Source organism: Callorhinchus milii, unplaced genomic scaffold, assembly GCF_018977255.1.
Source record: "Callorhinchus milii isolate IMCB2004 unplaced genomic scaffold, IMCB_Cmil_1.0 Scaffold4, whole genome shotgun sequence".
In the NCBI taxonomy this organism is placed as follows: Eukaryota; Metazoa; Chordata; class Chondrichthyes; order Chimaeriformes; family Callorhinchidae; genus Callorhinchus; species Callorhinchus milii.
The window spans coordinates 24,844,164-24,858,495 of NW_024704745.1; the positions used below are offsets into that span (position 1 = coordinate 24,844,164).

Consider the following 14,332-nt stretch of genomic DNA (forward strand, 5'->3'; position numbering starts at 1 on the left):
TTAACAAGAAAGTTTGACCCCACCTAATTACTTCACCCACCTAATCAACTTCAAGATCCTTGTCCTCACCTTTAAGGCCATCCATGGCCTTGCCCCCTCCTACCTCTCTGACCTGCTGACTCCCTATGAGCCTGCCTGCTCCCTCCGTTCATCGGGCGCTGGCCTGCTCCATGTCTTCCGCCCGACCTGCCCTACCAGCGGTTGCCGGGCTTTCAGCCTCTCTGCCCCCACACACTGGAACTCCATCCTATGGTCCCTTCGCCTCGCTTCCTCCCTTGCCTTCTTCAAGGCCAGTCTCAAGACCCTTCTCTTCGATGTTTGGTCTCCCTGCCACCTCTCTCCCTTCCCTCAACCCTACACCACCCATAGAGGCCCCAACACCTGACTGTTCAGCGCTTTGGGACGACCTCCCGACGTGAAAGGCGCACTATACATGTAATTTTGTTGTTGTTGTTGTTCATCTGTTCTCATCTTATATTCTCTTCAATTATTTTCAAACATGGCACAGTGACCTTCAGTTCTTCACCATGATTCTCACTGAAGGATCATTTGGAATACAATCTAATTTCTCTTGTTTAGATGTATCTATTTTTTACCACGATCAATGCCAAGTGAGCTATGGCATAGTCTCAGATAATCTCAGGTATCTATTGGGTTCTAATAGATTCTTCTAAGGTGAATCTAACACACCGCAGTCTGTCTGACAACTCATGGCCAACACGGACTACAGTATCAGATAGTAACTTGTGCGACAGATAAATGGAGTAAACATTGTCACCTCAGTTGAGCTACCTAAACTGCTTGTCTTAAAGAGGAACAATCATGTTGGGACAATAAAAGTACCCAATATATATGCCAGAACAAAATCTTTGATAAAATACCCAAGATTTTACAATGTCTCCATACAGCCCAGAGGTCTATTATTTTAATCCAACTCTTAACTTGTTTCTAGCCTAATAACCCAGAGGAAGGATACAATGTATACATTTGGCAACATAAAAATTTACAGCATTAGACAAGGTTCTGCAATATCTTTTGATATGTATTATTTTGAAAGTTAAAATGCAATTTTACCAAAGTGCTTTTACCAAAATGCACAATACAGTTAATAAACCATTTGACTCAAATGCAAGCCAGTTATTTGACCCTTTTAATCACAGTAATTGCAGATGATACTAAGCTAGGAAAAGTAGTAAACAGTGAGGAGGATAGAAGCAGACTGCAAGAAGACAGACTAGTAAAATGGGCAAACACATGGCAGATGAAGTTTAATGTGGAGAAATGCGAAGTGATGCATTTTGGGGGGAAGAATGAGGAAAGACAATATAAGATGAACGACACAATCTTAAAGGGATGAAGGAACAGGGATACCTGGGGGTTCATATAAGTAAATCATTGAAGTTGGCAGGACAGGTTGGCAGGACAAAGCTGTTAAAAAAGCAGATGGGATACTAGGCTTTATAAATAGGGGGAATAGAATACAAACGTCAGGAAATAATAATGAGCCTTCATAAAACACTGGTTAGCCCTCAACTCGAGAACTGTATTCAGTTCTGGGCCTCACCCTTTAGGAAGGATGTCAAGGCATTGAAGAGGGTGCAAAGGAGATTTACCAGGATGGCACCAGGAATGAAGGACTTCAGTTATCAGGAGAGGCTAGAGAAGCTAGAATTATCCTCCTTGGAGCAGAGAAGATTAAGAGGAGACTTAATAGAAGTTTTGAAATTATGAGGGGATTTGATAAGGTGAACAAGGAGAAACTATTTCCACTGGCAAGTGGGTCGATAACCCAAGGACACTGATTTAAAGTAGTTGTTAAAAGAAACAGGGGAGGTGAGAAGAAAATTTTCACACATCAGGTTGTTTGGAACGAGAATTCATTGCCTGAAAGGATGGTGGAAGCCAATTCGATAACAACTTTTAAGAGCGAAATAGATAATATTTGAGGAGGACAAGTTTGCAGCGCTATGGGGAGAGAGTGGGGAGTGGGATTGATTTGGATAGCTGTTTTCAAAGAGCTGACACAGACGAGAGTGGGTCGAATGGCCTCCTTCTGTGCTGTATAATTCTATGGTTCTATGATTCAGTGATTAAGGCAATTTTATTAATCCCATCACATGCGTCAAAGATTCCAGCCATATCCATGAGTTGCACTGATGGAAGATAATTTAATATCAAGTGAAGATTAATTTAATATCAAGTGACTATCACATCATATGCTGCAATTTCCACGCCTCTGCTTCCAAAAAACAATTTAACGAGATAATCAGAACACCACTAAATGATGTTGAATGACAGCAATAAATGCTCACCTTTCTGATGCTGTATCTTTCTAGATGAAATAGCTTCCATTTTGTTTGAAGGCAGAGAAAACATCGCTTCACACCAAAGATTCTTCCATTGGTCATATTCAGTCAGTAAAAGCAATTTTGTTTTCACTTTATATAGGCCCTTCGCATCCAGGGAAATTTCAGATGTTATATTAGAACCTGAAAAAAAGCATTTGAATCTAGTATCAGCTTTTTATTTATGTTTCAAGCAGGTAAACTACAAATGTCTTGGCTGAAATTTAAGCAAAAGCTCAATTCAGTGGTAACCAATCAGAACAAACAGTCACCAGTCCATTACATTCTCAAGCAACATTGTGGCCCTCTCACAGTAGACAAGTACTCAAACTTGAAATGATAGAAATTACTGCACAGAAAGAGAACATTTGGCCAATCGAGCCTTGTGGTTTGTAGCCCAACCATTTTGATAATGACAGAAGGCAGATAGACATCAGACCAAATCCTTTGTGATGTGTTAATTATCACTGGTGATGACTATCACATCATATGCTGCAATTTCCACGCCTCTGCTTCCAAAAAAACAATTTAATGAGATAATCAGAACAGTCTTGTTTGTTTACTAATTACCACATTTCTATCCACAACATTTGTCAGTGGAACTTTCTGTTGTACTACTGCATAACCGTGACATATAATGCTTATAGTATAGTCAAAAGATTCTCATACCATTAGCACCATTTCGAAGAGGATTTCCATCCAAGTACCAGGTAATATTTGGTTTTGGAAATGCTTCTGCTGAGACACAAGTTGCTGTCTGAAAACAAATTGGATTATTTAAGGTATGATAACCACAGACACAATAAAGATGTTATGCACTCATATTTATATGACATTAACACACAACAATGCTCTTTCTATCATGCCTTTGCAGGGCTCTGAAATATTATCCCGTGGGAAGGCTGCTATATAAAGGTGCAAGATGTTGCTGTTTGTGCAGTTCCTAAAATGAATATTAACTTTTTTTTAATGATGATAATAATAAGCCTTGTATTTGATAAAACACCTTATCATGTCGTTGAGATGTTTCAAAGTGCTTCACAGAATAATAATAATAACCTTGCATTTGATATAGCACTTCATCATGTCTTCAAGACATCTCAAAGCGCTTGATAGAATATATTGTAAAATGAATTGACTGTATATTTTGTGGGTGAAACGCAGCAGCCAATAGCACACAGCAGTGTCTCACAAACAGTCGTGGATTGAGAGACCAAATTCTTATTATTTTTTAAAGAGATTATTACCCCCAGATAACGATCCTCCAATTGACTAACAACGAAGTTTCTACTTACTGTTAGATAAACAGAAGCATATGTAGTAAGGAAACTTGTCTAAGGTTTCACCCGTCCAGGAATCGAACCTAGGTTCCTCTTGCCAACCTTGCAAGCATGCCAAGCACTAAGCTATAATTTTTAAAATACTAAGGAAATAACTTGACATCATTTCCACTGGAAGTTAAAACCAATTTATCAATGAATATGAATGATCTTTTACTCATTTTTGTGTCGATCTCTGAAGCCATCACCTACAGAAAGCATTGTTTCTAACTTCATTGCTGTGAAAATGAAAATTGGTCTACGTGACATACTGCACTGGCGAAGCTAAGTTTCAAACAATAACACATGAAAAAAATTTCCACAATAGCTTTTTACATGTGTAAATGAACGAAAAAAGATGCATAGCCTGAAAATATTCTGTTTGGATTCTATGGGATAGACAATATTGTTATAGAATTAGTGTTTTTCCCGGTGCCAGAGGTACTTTACTGTCTGGCCAACCTTGTCGCAGTTCAAATTGCAAACCAGTGTTCAGTATTCACATCAATGGACCGAAAACCTGGCAACCACCCAAGTGGTTGAGTCGTGTCGGGAGTAATGGGTTATAATGAAAGCAACTCCTCAGCAACTCCTTGTTGTTAAAGAGTGTGACATGATGTTTCCATGTGTGTGAGAGAAAACNAAAAAAATTGTGAGAACAGACCTTTCTGCCTAACAATATAACCATTAAACACATGCAAACAGATTTAATATGTAATGTATGGATTATGTGTATTTGCTATCACAGGCTTCAGTACTTCACAACAATTTTAGTGAACATACATCTTACAAGCTATTACATCACATGAAATAGACAGTATTTTATCAATGAAGATTACTTGCCAGGTGTACATTGTTCAAGTCAGTGTAGTCCAGTACCTCATTGATTTGTGGGGTCTTTGGTTCAGCTGAAAGGTAAAAGTCTCAACAATTAAATCTTGCAACTGCAATTGTGGTGATTTCATACAATGTACAAATCTTCAGCAAATCAGCATGAATGCAAGTACTGCCATGACAACATATTGGCAGATAGGAAATGTCAAACATGGATCAATTTATTCTTAAGTTGCTTTAAAAGGCACCATTCACAGTCGAATGTATTATTGAGAGAAGAATCTTTAATCTTTTTCTGGGATCAATTTAGACCATGGTCTCATGGATTAAAGATCTTGCTACAGAACAGGATTGTTTAAACTGTTGCCCAGTTATCCACTTGAACTTTAGACAAATCCTTAGTTACAATGTTTTATTCTAATCATCATGTTGTTTTTATAAAATATTTTTTGCAGCATTTAGCAAACTCTCTACTCAAGAGTGTTTTTATTGGACAATAATTTATACTTTTACTCATAAAGTATATGGAGCTCTGTAGCTCAGTGGGTAGAGAACTCGCCTCGCAACGAGAGACCTGGGTTAGATTCCCAGCAGGGTGAAACCTTGGGCAAGTTTCCTTACTCCACATGCCTAATAATAATCCCTCAAGAAAGAAAACAATAATAATTTGGTCACTCAATCTGCATCTGTTTGTGGGACACTGCTGTGTGCAATTGGCTGCCGAGTTTCTCCCACAAATACACTATTCACTTGACAGTATATTCTGTGAAGCGCTTTGAGACATCTAGAAGACATGAAAACCATTATATCAAGTGTAAGGATTATTATAAAGTGTAAAATACATTTAGAAGTTGATTGTGCATTGAAATAACCAACTGTTATTTGGCTCCCAGTCAGTTTGTGCTGGTTTTTACACTCCACACAAGCTCCCACCTCTCCCAAACCTTTCTAATCCCTTCTCCCTCATATACGCATTAAGTTTTTCTCTTAAATACTGTGATTCTTTCTGCTTCAACCATGCAGTGAATTCCATATTCTCTACATCCTCACCACCCTCTGTGTGAGGAAGTTCCTCCTAAAATATCCTATTAGATCTACTACACGTGGGAAGAGTCTATCAATGTCCACCTTATTCAATCCTTTCATAACCTTAAACACCTTAATCTATCCTCTGTCAATCTTTTCAACTGTACATATAAAATCCAACCTAGCCAATCTTTCTTGATAGCTACATCCACTCATCTTGTAAATCCCATCCTTGTAAGTCTACACTATACTATCTCCAATGGTACAATACCCTTCTTGTAACATGTTGACCAGAACTGTACACAGTTCTCCAAATGTGTTCCACCCAAGATTGTATATAAATTTAACATTATTGAGGCACATAAAATGTCAAACATATGAAGCTTAAAATAACTGTATAATGATGGTGTAATATTTATCTTGGTCAGGAAAACAGGGTCCTGAACCAGTGAAAGTATTGTGTGGATTCTGTCAAGCCCACTCTTTAATATCCTTCTCCCATCAGCAATACACTGGCATAGTGAGTGATTAGATGTGTTGTTCTCTCCGTCTACTGTAAGCCCTATTGAACTTGGCAAAACCTCCCTTATTAGTAGGCTCAAATGCAAATTCAAGAAAGACTGGTATCTGGTTTTGAGTCATTTCTAGCATTACAGATACTGGATTACTGTTATAATCTTTTTATAATGTTGCTTTTCAATTGTTCATAATCGTATGTAAAATTATGTGAAAAAGTACTTTCTAAGCTTCCATAATGTCCTTTCAGCTTTTTTTAAGAATTCTATTTCATTTCCACATCAGAAGAAAATTCATCATCGATGTTGGCAGACATAAAGTTATTGCAAAAGTGAATGACATTTATTCTGTCTATTCTGTGAAAATCCACTGTAAAGCACTATTGCATTGAAACTGTAAAGCAGAAAGATATCTGATAAATGATAGTATAAGAATTAATTGTCAAGATGTAACCATAAACAATATGTTTATTCTAATGATGCATCAAATATGCTTTAAACAATAAAATATCAAGGGAATCACAGAACATCAAGTCTGGCTGCTCTTTCGCTGTCAGATAAAGTGTGTGCTTCCCAGAGAATTACTATTGGTGTCACATTGCACTAAATGTGCACTGGGGACACAGAACCAGCCTCAGAAACTGAATACAGTTAAACTTCCATATAATCAAACAGAGACTAACATATTATCAACACAGGTCATTCCAATCAAATGATGATAGAAGACCTGGAATTAGACTGTAAGACCATTTAGTTTTAAAATATAATTGCAGAAAATTTGTAAGTTCAACCCTAATTTGGAAGTGGTTTGTTTTTAAGAACTGTAAAAAATGAGCTACCAAGTTATGACTGATATAAGAATTTCCAACAATTTTGCACAATCTTAAAATGTAACACAAAATGGACTATCTGATGAAGATTAGGTGGAATTTCAGGCAGAATAATTTTTGGGTGAAATCTGCCCTTTCTATGTTTCATTTGTTCCCTCTTTACCCATGTTCAGTTCACAACTAAAGACTTTCTTCTTCAACCATTCCTACGGTCATCTACCCTTTTTCCCAGCTCAGTATTCAAACTATGCCATTGTTCAGAGCTCCAAGACTCTACTCTGGGTGAAGGGTGCTATATAAATCCAAGTTGTTGTTGAATGCCAATATCCAGGAATAGTGGTCTCAAATAGACCTGAATAGTGGATCCTCCAAGGGAAGGATTAAACATAAAGGGTAAAATGCTCTTTGCACATTGTTCACATTCTCCAGAAGAAATGGCCCAACTCCCAGGTGTGAATACAGTGAAAAGCTCCACATCTAACACATGAATGGTAGGTGGAAAATGATGACCATATGATTGATAGTACCAGGGTAAATTTTGATTGACAAATCTAAAATACAACCTGAACCTTTTTCTCCCACTCTGTTTGCCGCTCTAAGTTCAACCTGTGCGCTTCTTTTTTCTACCTCTCCTTCCTTCTTTCTCAGTCTCTATTCGGGTTTGCTCACTGGAACAACTGGGAAGAACAGTTGGACGTGAACTATAAGCTTATACCGTGTGTGTGCATTTGGGTAAAATATATTTTGCAAGTGATGAGTTGTGAGATCTGCTCTGTATGTATAATAGACATACTGAAATGTGCTAGTTGAAATTGCTTATGTAATAATACCCCAGCTTTCTCTCCAGAAATCTAACTAGGCTTGGATAAAATGCAAGGGTTTGGTTTTGTTAAAATCAGAGAAAATAAGGATGTGAGTTTTGCCTGCCCTGTTACAGGAATACTGACTCTCCCTCTACTTCCTGATATCACAAGAACAAATTCCAAAGCTGCACTGCCATTCGGAAACACGTTTTGTGAGTTATAGGTCTTACATTCGTATGAAATAATAAAATAATAATAACCTTGCATCTTTACCTTATCTTGTCTCAGTTTTCTGTAGTGTAGCCAATTTGCAGAAACCAAAGAAGGACTTACCAAATATATTTACTTTATTTATGATGGTGAATCCTGAATCATATGATGTCTCTACCCGACATATGAAATCTCTTTCATCCACAGTCATACTAGAATTGATGCGCAAACTGTAGTTCCTTCCAAGAGAGATTCTATCTATGTATTGGGTGATGTTATTGATTTCATTTTCAAACCTGTTTGCATATATAAGCCTTTCTTCAGTTCCATTTTCTTTCTAATAAACAAAGATAAAAAGTGATATTTAACAACAACAAGATTACAGTTGTATAGAGCCTTTCACATCGGGATGACGTCTCAAGGTGTTGGACAGTGTACAGCATTTCTGACCCGAGCTGGGGCCAGGGTGGGAGAGGGGAGGGGAAGGGGGGTGACTGATGGCATGGTCGAAGAGGAGAGTTTTGAGGCGGGACTTGAAGGAGGCTAAGGAGGGGGCGAGGCAGAGTGATTAGGGGATGGAGTTCCAGAGGTTGGGGGCAGAGTGGCTGATGGTGGGGCGGGGATGTGGAGCAGGCCGGAGCCAGCTGAGCGGAGGGAGTGGGCGGGTTGTAGTGGTGCTGTTGGGGATTATACAAGTACTGAATTATCTTTAATCTTAGTACTAGGGAGAAGTTCCATCTAAGTTTGATTTATTCTTATTTAGGTTGCTTTTTGAAACATGCAGAATTTGGAAAATTGTTGAATTCAGTCTTTTTGTGAAGTTGCTTTTCTGCAGATCTTATAAGAATTTACAGGGTCAATATAAACCCAGGTGGAAATTCTCCCCAAATGTTTGAAAGAGTGTATGACATGTGTACAATAAGAAAGCCATTTATTTAAAGAGTAACATTCTGGACAGCAGCCCTTTAAAACATGAATGGATAGGTTTGGATGATGTGTAGAAGAGTTTATTAGCATGGAATAAGAATAAAGTGGGAAAAATAGCAAAGCTCTTGGAGACCCCTGAGTTGCGAGAAGAAAAGTACAGAGTTTTATGAACAAACTTGATAGTTATGAATCTAAGTTACATTGAAGACTATCATGTAGCATGGAGCAATACAGGAGTGTGATTTAAATTTTCATGAATGTAAATGCGGACCTATTGCATCTCATACTATCAAGAGCACTAGCTTGGTTTATTGAGGCTATTAGGGTTAGGGTGCTATTAGTGCTATTAGCACTTAGGGTGATTCTTTCCATTGTCTATGTCAACTTCTGTCTGCTCTGTCTCCTTTTCTGTGAGAGGAGAATTTCTGTCTCCTCTCATGGAAATTGTCAATGTAATGTGAATGAATCTACAACTATGGGATGTTGTTAAGGTCTTTAAAAGTTAAGAACCTTTTGAACTTAAACATTTTATCCCATCCATGTGGATGGATTCACACTTAGGTTAATATGAAAGAAATATTTTTTTTATTTTCAATTAAAAATTGAGCAATATTGAAGGAATTCAATTTGTATCCATTTATTTTGGGGAGATATTCTAATCTAATTTAATCTAAAGGTCGGTATTCAAGTTCTAGAAATGTTATATCTCAAGGGAAAAAAAAGTGAAATTCTGCTGTTCCTCCCTTGACGTACAAGTCAAATGATTCCTCTGAATTGTAATACTTGAGTTGGATACAAGCACTACAAGTGTAATGGCAGCAATGCACACCATTCAAATTGATTTTGACGATCACAGCACTAAATGTAAAACCATACTCTGTAAAAACTTGTCTTCAAAAATAAGATTTTGTTTAAAGTAATTTTTCATTTTTACATAGGAACCCTTGAAACAGGCTTTATTGTCTGACCTGGTTTTGTGTAGATTTCAATATATAGTATAAGGGATTTTAGGTCCCAAGAATTTGTAGGTAATAAAATTCCACGGTAAGTTTTTTAACAAATGTTATTCTACTAAACAAAGTTAAATTTTTCAGTGATATTTATTTAATATAGGTAAATCCTACAGGAGAGTGACAGCTCCGTGAACAGTATATGCTTGTCCTAGATGAGGACCCAACAACCTTGAGTGAAGGCGAAGAGGCACATCCGGACCACAGCCGCTATATCCCTTGTGTTTGTGAATAATGTACACATTTGGTGTGAAATCAGTAATCATTATACCAATACTTCTCAATTCAAGCACCATGTAAGGCTGCTTCTATGGCTAAAGCTGTAATGTACGGTAATAAAATGAAACAGTCAAAGCACAACAGAGGTAAATTTTGGCATCCGTCCATCAGTAAGTATCTATACAGTATAACATTTCTTTTAATCCTATGTATGCTTGAGCTTTATTAAGACCAGGCACATACTGTTAACCATTCCAGTGTAAAATTGTGTTTGGCGCCAGCATTAAAGCCACAAGGGATTTGTATTATGCTGTTCAGCATTACTTCAAACACATTCAGTTGTTCCACAGCATTCTCCTGTAAATCAACTGAGGGAAAATATCAAATTAATAAAATGCAGATCTGTGCTCAGAAAAAATATTAACAATGGTATGGAAATATACCTGTTCAGGTTGACCGCAGTTCACAAGATAAATCTAAAACACTGAGGTTTTTTTTAAGTTCTGATTCATACCATGTAAGGTCACTTCTGAATGAAAGAGGTTTTATTATGCTGAGAGGAATTTTTGGTCATAAAACTAAGGAATATCACTCCAGAGGAAAGGAACACTTTTTTTTCCTGTTGAGTCTTAGCATGACCAGCTGTGTCCAGTCTTGGTCAACTGGTCTTGCTGACCATATCATAGATCACACTTTTCACCCAATTATCTCTTAACTCTAATTGCAGAAGAGCTCCTCTTACAAAAACAATGCCCCTTTTTGATTCCTCATATCTGTCATTCTGAATTTTTGATGATAAACATAACACTTTAAAAATTAGGTGTTCACCCTAACCACTATTATTTAAATTTACTTTTTTTATCAAAGGATCTATAACAGTGTTATCATCATAAACCTGCTGACAGATTTGCGGTTACTCCTAACTCTGGGTGCTGCCCAGTTTTGCAGTTTTCCACTTTGAGTTTGAAACAATAATAATGTTATATTGACTCAAATATCAGCAGTGATAAGCCTGTACCCAACATAAATCCTAGGCTCTAGGCAATGAGAGGGTGTAATTATGTCCTCACATTGCTTCTTTTAATAGTTCTCAACTATTATCAATTTGATTCATTTAATACTTCACCAGAAATAAATAAATTGTATTTAATTTTCTAAGATATCAAATTGGGAATAAATCAACTGAAACACATATGCAAATAACTGTTTTTTTGTCAATATAATTCAATTTTTTATGACATAATGTTTATTTAATATCATTAATATATGTTTATTGTAGGTTAAGATTGTGATTGTGTGTCATAAAGCATCAGATCAGGGATCAGATTGAAAATAATACATTAGTGAGAGAATATTAAAGAAATGCAGGAGTTAGTTTATTTTATAATCTTTTGGAGAACCACGATACACATTTCCATTTGATCTGATAGATTATAAATGTTGTTTTGAATCAGAAAACACACTTAGTGACGGTCTACTTTCCGATTAATGTTTCTTTCTGATCTTAATCCTTTAACATGTAACAAAGTGTCTTTGATGCAGTGTGCTGGTATATTAGAATCATGGATAATGGGAAAGTAGGGGAAAGGTGCAGGTTTGCTGTGCAATTCGCTACATTTCAGATCTTAGTCAAGCCATTAAGAGCCATACCAAATGAAGATGATGTGTTTCCCCAGATTAAGGGAGGAAACTCAAAAACTGTGTTCATCATGTCATTCTCAAATGTATTTTGATTCTGACTATGGTGGAGATACTGCTGACAGTCCTTTCAGAGGAATAATTCAGAAATATAAGGAAAAAATAACCAAATACATTGGAAGGAAATGATCGTTAGTAAAGGGGTTCAATTTGTACCATTTCTTAATGGGATTTTTTATTAACAAATCCAGTTAGAATTCTTGACAACTTGCAGAAATTCTGTTTCCAAGGTAGATTGCATTGGAACAGTTTCCAAGCATCAGTGTACATCCAATTATTGGTTATGTTTCGGTTGAAGAGGCACCCTATTTTTTGAATATTTATCTACCTAATTTAAGCCAGTTATGACCATTTTGTCTTAAAATTAAAATTGTGGAAAATTCTTCAATTCAGTCTCAATTTGGAAGCAGGTTTTCCTCAGTTCTTAAAATGAAATAGCTTCAAATTGAACAATTCTGTGCTGCTATCATAAAAACTAAGACAAAATGGTCTTTCAGAATTTCAGACCATGTAGCTTATTCCCTCAAAGAAGGAATTCCTTGATTCCTTGATAAGTGACTGTTGGTTTTAAGGAATTTGATTAATATTGCATTTATTATTATGTCCCTCAAGCAAACCATTAGATTTTTGTTTATTTTAATACTTATTAAAGAAAATATTGTAAACTCTCTGTATTTATGTGTACCTTCTACCTTGTTTGAATTATTGTGCTCCCTATGTTCAGGAATAGTAGTTAGTGATATATTTAATGGACTTACCTTCATTAGCAACATTGAGATTCATATATACTTTTGCGTTACCCAATGGAAACGTACTGAATGAACAGGTGTATTTTCCGGTATCAGAAGCCTTTAGATTCGGGATGAATAAATTTCCGTTTCTGTTTTTTGATGAATGTATAGACTTGGATTCAAACTGAAAAGAAGTGTAATTTTTGCCATGACTGATGTTCCTGCCGTTCGTAATTACAATCAGTTCAGGATGACCATTAACTTCTTTGGTCCAGTCAATCATGCTGATTGTGAGGTTTTCTTTGTTTTCCAGAATGCATTTTAGACTGATACTCTGACCAGCTATTACATTAATTGTTTTGTTATACTCAATCGTCAACTCATGGAAACCTTTTAAAGAAAAGACAAAAAAATTTTTTTTGGTACAAGGTCATAATCTTTATCATAACTAGGAACATCACATAAAGGCTCTTTATGACAGTCAAACAAAATAAATTGTCACACGGTGTACTGTACACTATAAGGGCTAGTGCCTGCTTTAAACACCCAAAAGAACCATGGTTATAATACTCCTTGTATTTTGCTATAGATCTTTATCACATTACAGAACACTCAAATGTTTCAAAAGATTTACTGTGAAGTGTAGTGACTGTTTGTTTGTAGACAAGCAAGGCAGCCAATTTGTCCACAGCTATACCGCGCAAACAGCCATTAAGTGATTAATCCCTTTTTTTCTGGGGGAATGTTGGCAAGGACATCAGGAGAAACTTTTTGAATATTTCCATGGGATCTTCAGAGTCCATCTGAATAGGTGACAGGATCTTATTATATCCGAAGGATGGCATCTTCCACAATGCAGCACTCCCCCAACACTGGAGAATGAGTTCAAAGTAACAATGTGAGTAACAACTTTGAGACTCAGCTTGGGAAGGAGTTGGATGAAGCAGAGGGTGCTGCGATGGAGTTCCCGAGACCTGGCAGAAAGCCTGATGGTGGGGTGAGTTGAACAGTGGTCAGGAAGCATGCCAGGGTGATAGGATTGCAGGAGGTCTCAGAGGTAGGGCGAGAGAGGCTATGAAAATATGGGGGTGAGGGGTTGTCCTAAACACACTGCATTCCTTATTTAATGCCAGGGATAATTAAGGAATTTGATTCTAATTTGAAGTTGGTATCTGGCAAAGAACTGTAGAATTGCTGCCCGCAGAGTCAGGAGTATAAATGGCAACAACAACTTCATTTATATTTTGCCTTTCATGTAGCAAAATGTCTTAGAGCACTGAAAGTCCCTTGCTAACTGTACCCTTGTCAGTCCTTTCTAGCTAATCAAAAGGCATCATGTGAATTTCAATGCAGAGATAGTCAGGGGCTCTGTAAACTCGGGCCATCTCATCCTACATCTCCTCTATCTCCTACTTGACCCATTTTATTTCCGCCACTAGGGAATTAGCAATTTCATTTGCATTTCCTCAAATAACATTTATTCTTTATAATAATAATAATCCTTGCATTTGATATAGCGCTTCACAAAACACACTGTAAAGTGAATTGACTGTATATTTGTGGGCGAACGCGGCAGCCAATTGCGCACAGCAATGTCCCACAAACAGTCATATGGATTGCAAATGACCAATTTATTATTGTTTTTTTTTTTGGAGGGATTATTATTAGGCGTGTGGAGTAAGGAAACTTGCCCAAGGTTTCGCCCTGCCTGGAATTGAACTCGGGTCTCTCGCTTGCAAAGCGAGTGCTCTAACCACTGAGCCACGGGACTCTCTAATAAATTTCTTCTAACTCTGCAAAAGTACACAATGTGCCTTAAACATGTAAAACTGAATAAGAGAAATGGACAGGTTGAAACAGATATC

General features: G+C 37.0%; 1 protein-coding gene across 2 annotated transcripts in view; it reads right to left on the minus strand.

Annotated features, from left to right (window-relative positions):
• LOC103190021 (T-cell surface protein tactile) overlaps window positions 1-14,332 on the minus strand; it is a 48,617-nt gene that overhangs the window by 19,902 nt on the left and 14,383 nt on the right. For both annotated transcript variants that reach the window (XM_007910627.1, XM_007910626.1), the window contains exons 2-7: window positions 12,495-12,857; window positions 10,282-10,406; window positions 8,006-8,219; window positions 4,508-4,572; window positions 3,015-3,102; window positions 2,313-2,489 (exon numbers count right to left, since the gene is read on the minus strand). In XM_007910627.1, the coding sequence (XP_007908818.1) occupies window positions 2,313-2,489; window positions 3,015-3,102; window positions 4,508-4,572; window positions 8,006-8,219; window positions 10,282-10,406; window positions 12,495-12,857 (1,032 nt within the window). The remainder of the gene's footprint in view (window positions 1-2,312; window positions 2,490-3,014; window positions 3,103-4,507; window positions 4,573-8,005; window positions 8,220-10,281; window positions 10,407-12,494; window positions 12,858-14,332) is intronic.